Source organism: Carlito syrichta, unplaced genomic scaffold (genome assembly GCF_000164805.1).
Source record: "Carlito syrichta isolate Samal-C Ts95f unplaced genomic scaffold, Tarsius_syrichta-2.0.1 Scaffold154493, whole genome shotgun sequence".
NCBI lineage: Eukaryota > Metazoa > Chordata > Mammalia > Primates > Tarsiidae > Carlito > Carlito syrichta.
In genome coordinates, this window is record NW_007098589.1 from 20,084 (window position 1) to 22,678 (window position 2,595).

General features: G+C 37.8%; 1 protein-coding gene across 1 annotated transcript in view; it reads right to left on the reverse strand.

The window, feature by feature from the left end:
• The window catches only part of CUNH9orf64 (chromosome unknown C9orf64 homolog), a 16,864-nt gene that overhangs the window by 2,951 nt on the left and 11,318 nt on the right, over positions 1 to 2,595 (reverse strand). Inside the window, exon 3 of the mRNA XM_008050935.2 lies at positions 1,302 to 1,497. Coding sequence (XP_008049126.1) covers positions 1,302 to 1,497 — 196 coding nt within the window. The remainder of the gene's footprint in view (positions 1 to 1,301; positions 1,498 to 2,595) is intronic.

Sequence of the window (2,595 nt, forward strand, 5' to 3'; positions counted from 1 at the left end):
AGAGTGCACTAAGAAAATGTACACAAATTTTAAAAATGGAAAAAGCTGTATTAAATTACGATACTGTTTATTTTGTAAAATTTTAAAATTTTTGTATGCATTCTGCCTTTTGAATAGCACTTGGGTACACTGAATCTCATGGTTCAGTTTTCTAAGAATGATATATATCCGGAATCTCAACAAGTTTCAATTTAGGCAAATTAAAACATTTTGAATTTATGTGAGAAGTACTATAGTTGTCAATTTTGAAGGCAGAATTATACCATATTTTCCAAAGTATTAAAAGGAAAAGGAGTTATCCTTGGAGTGTTTTACAATTCTTAAGAAATCAATTCTTGCATGATGAATAATTCTAGGCCCAACCCTGAACTGTAACCATTTTTAAAGTAAAAAAAAATTAAAAAAAAGAAAGTCAGTTGCGTGTTTTACAACTTTCATTTATTTATTGATTGAATTATTTATTTTAATTTTTAAAAATTTGGAGTACAATTCAAAGTTACATATACAAATATTGATTAAGCAAGGTACCGGGGCAGCCTCGACCTGCTGGGCTCAGGGGATCCTTCCGCCTCAGTCTTCCAAGTAGCTGGAACCACAGATGTGTGCCACCACACCTGGCTAATCTTTTTATTTATTGTAAAGACAAGGTCTTGCCAAGCTACCGAGGCTGGTCTCAAACCCCTGGGCTCAGGCAATCCTTTTGCTTTTGCCTCCACCTTCCAAAGTGCTAGGATTACAGACATGATCCCTGTGTCCAGCTGGAAACCTAATTTTCACACAAACTTCTTAACCCATATATCATAAGGCTCCTAATCTTGATATCAACAATCATATCCAATAATAGTACATAAATAAGCCTAGACAAGTGAGTAACTGGTATAAGAAAACCTAATAGCAGACCTTAGAGTCTCGTGACTCAGAATCAGTATCTATTACCTATCTTTCAGCCTACCCTTTATATCACAAAGTGTGTTTTCAGCTTAATTAACACTCTTCAAACACTACATGGTGAACTGTCAACGTCGCACACTTTCTTGCAACATAAATTTAGGTTTCAATTTATTAGGCTCTGAAATTTTAATGTTTAAACAGCACAACTGTCCATAAGACCATATTCCATAATATAAACAAGAAAAGTCATTCTATCAATATTTTAATTGTCCTTACATTTCTCTTTACATATATTTAACATAAATAGTACTTTTTTTTTAAAAGCAAAGGAGCCCTTTTGTGAACAAAATTAAACAAACTCAACAACAATTCATAGTATAACAAAGAATGACTTAATTACGGTTGCAAACCTTTGAGAAGCTTGTTCAGTAGCTGATCAGAGTATTTCAGGGCTCCAAGGTGAGCAAGAACTTGAGGTAGTCTATAGTCAGCAAACATGGTGATACTGGAGATGTCCTTAAAGCAGCCATCTCCTTTTCCTTCTAGTACACTCCACGTATCTGCTACAAGGATTTGGGCTCGTTTGTAAAAAGAAACTCTTTTCCCCTGATGAACAAGAGAATATAAATGTTATCTGAAAGTTTTATGTGTACTATTTTTTTTTAGTTGGAGTCTTACTCTGTCACCCGGGCTGGAGTGCGGTGGCATGCTCACGGCCACCACAGCCTTGACCTGCTGGGCTCAAGCAGTCCTCCCACCTTGAACTCTCGAGTAGCTGGGACTACAGGCACACACTACCATGCCAGGCTAATTGTTTTATTTATTGTAGAGATGAGGTCTCGTCAAGTTGCCCAGGCTGGTCTTAAACCCGTGGGCTGAGGCAATCCTCTCACCTCGGTCTCCCAAAGTGCTGGGATTATAGGTGTGAGCCACCGTGCCTGGCCTATATGTACTATTTTCAAAAAGCACACGCACAAAATGTTTTTCAAGGCCAGACTAATTTTACTCTGTTGATAAAAATGTATAAAACTTTTACAGAAAACAAAAGGATTTAATAAACATTAAGTTATCTCTATCACTCCAAATTGTTTCCTATTTTTTTCTAGGCACATAAAATACTATTTCTGTAATCCTGGGACTATTTAGTATTCTTTTTCTTTTCTTTTTTTTAGAGTTGGAGTCTCACTCTGTTGCCCAGACTGGAGTGCAGTGGCCGCTCCCGGTCACCGCAACCTCGACCTGCTGGGTTCTGGCGATCCTTCTGCCTCAGCCTGCCAAGTAGCTGAAATTACAGGCGCGTGCTCCCACGCCTGGCTTATTTTTTGATTTATTGTAGAGATGAAGTCTCGCCAAGTTGCCCAGACGGGTCTTGAACCCGCGGGCTCAGGCAATCCACTCACCTCAGCCTCCCAAAGGCACGGGATTACAGGCTGAGCCACCGAGCCTGGCAGTATTCTTTTTCAATGACATTACTTCGTATATATATTTATTTATACATAACGCAACTGCTTATTTTTTTAAATGTCTAGATAGTATTCCTTTTTAAAGTTTCTTAAACTTAAAAAATATTTTTCTGATAGCAAATAATTTACATTAATTGTATAAAATATGGGAGGCTGAGGTGAATGGATTGTCTGAGCCCGCGGGTTCAAGACCTGCCTGGGCAACTTGGCGAGACCTCATCTCTACATTAAATCAAAAAAT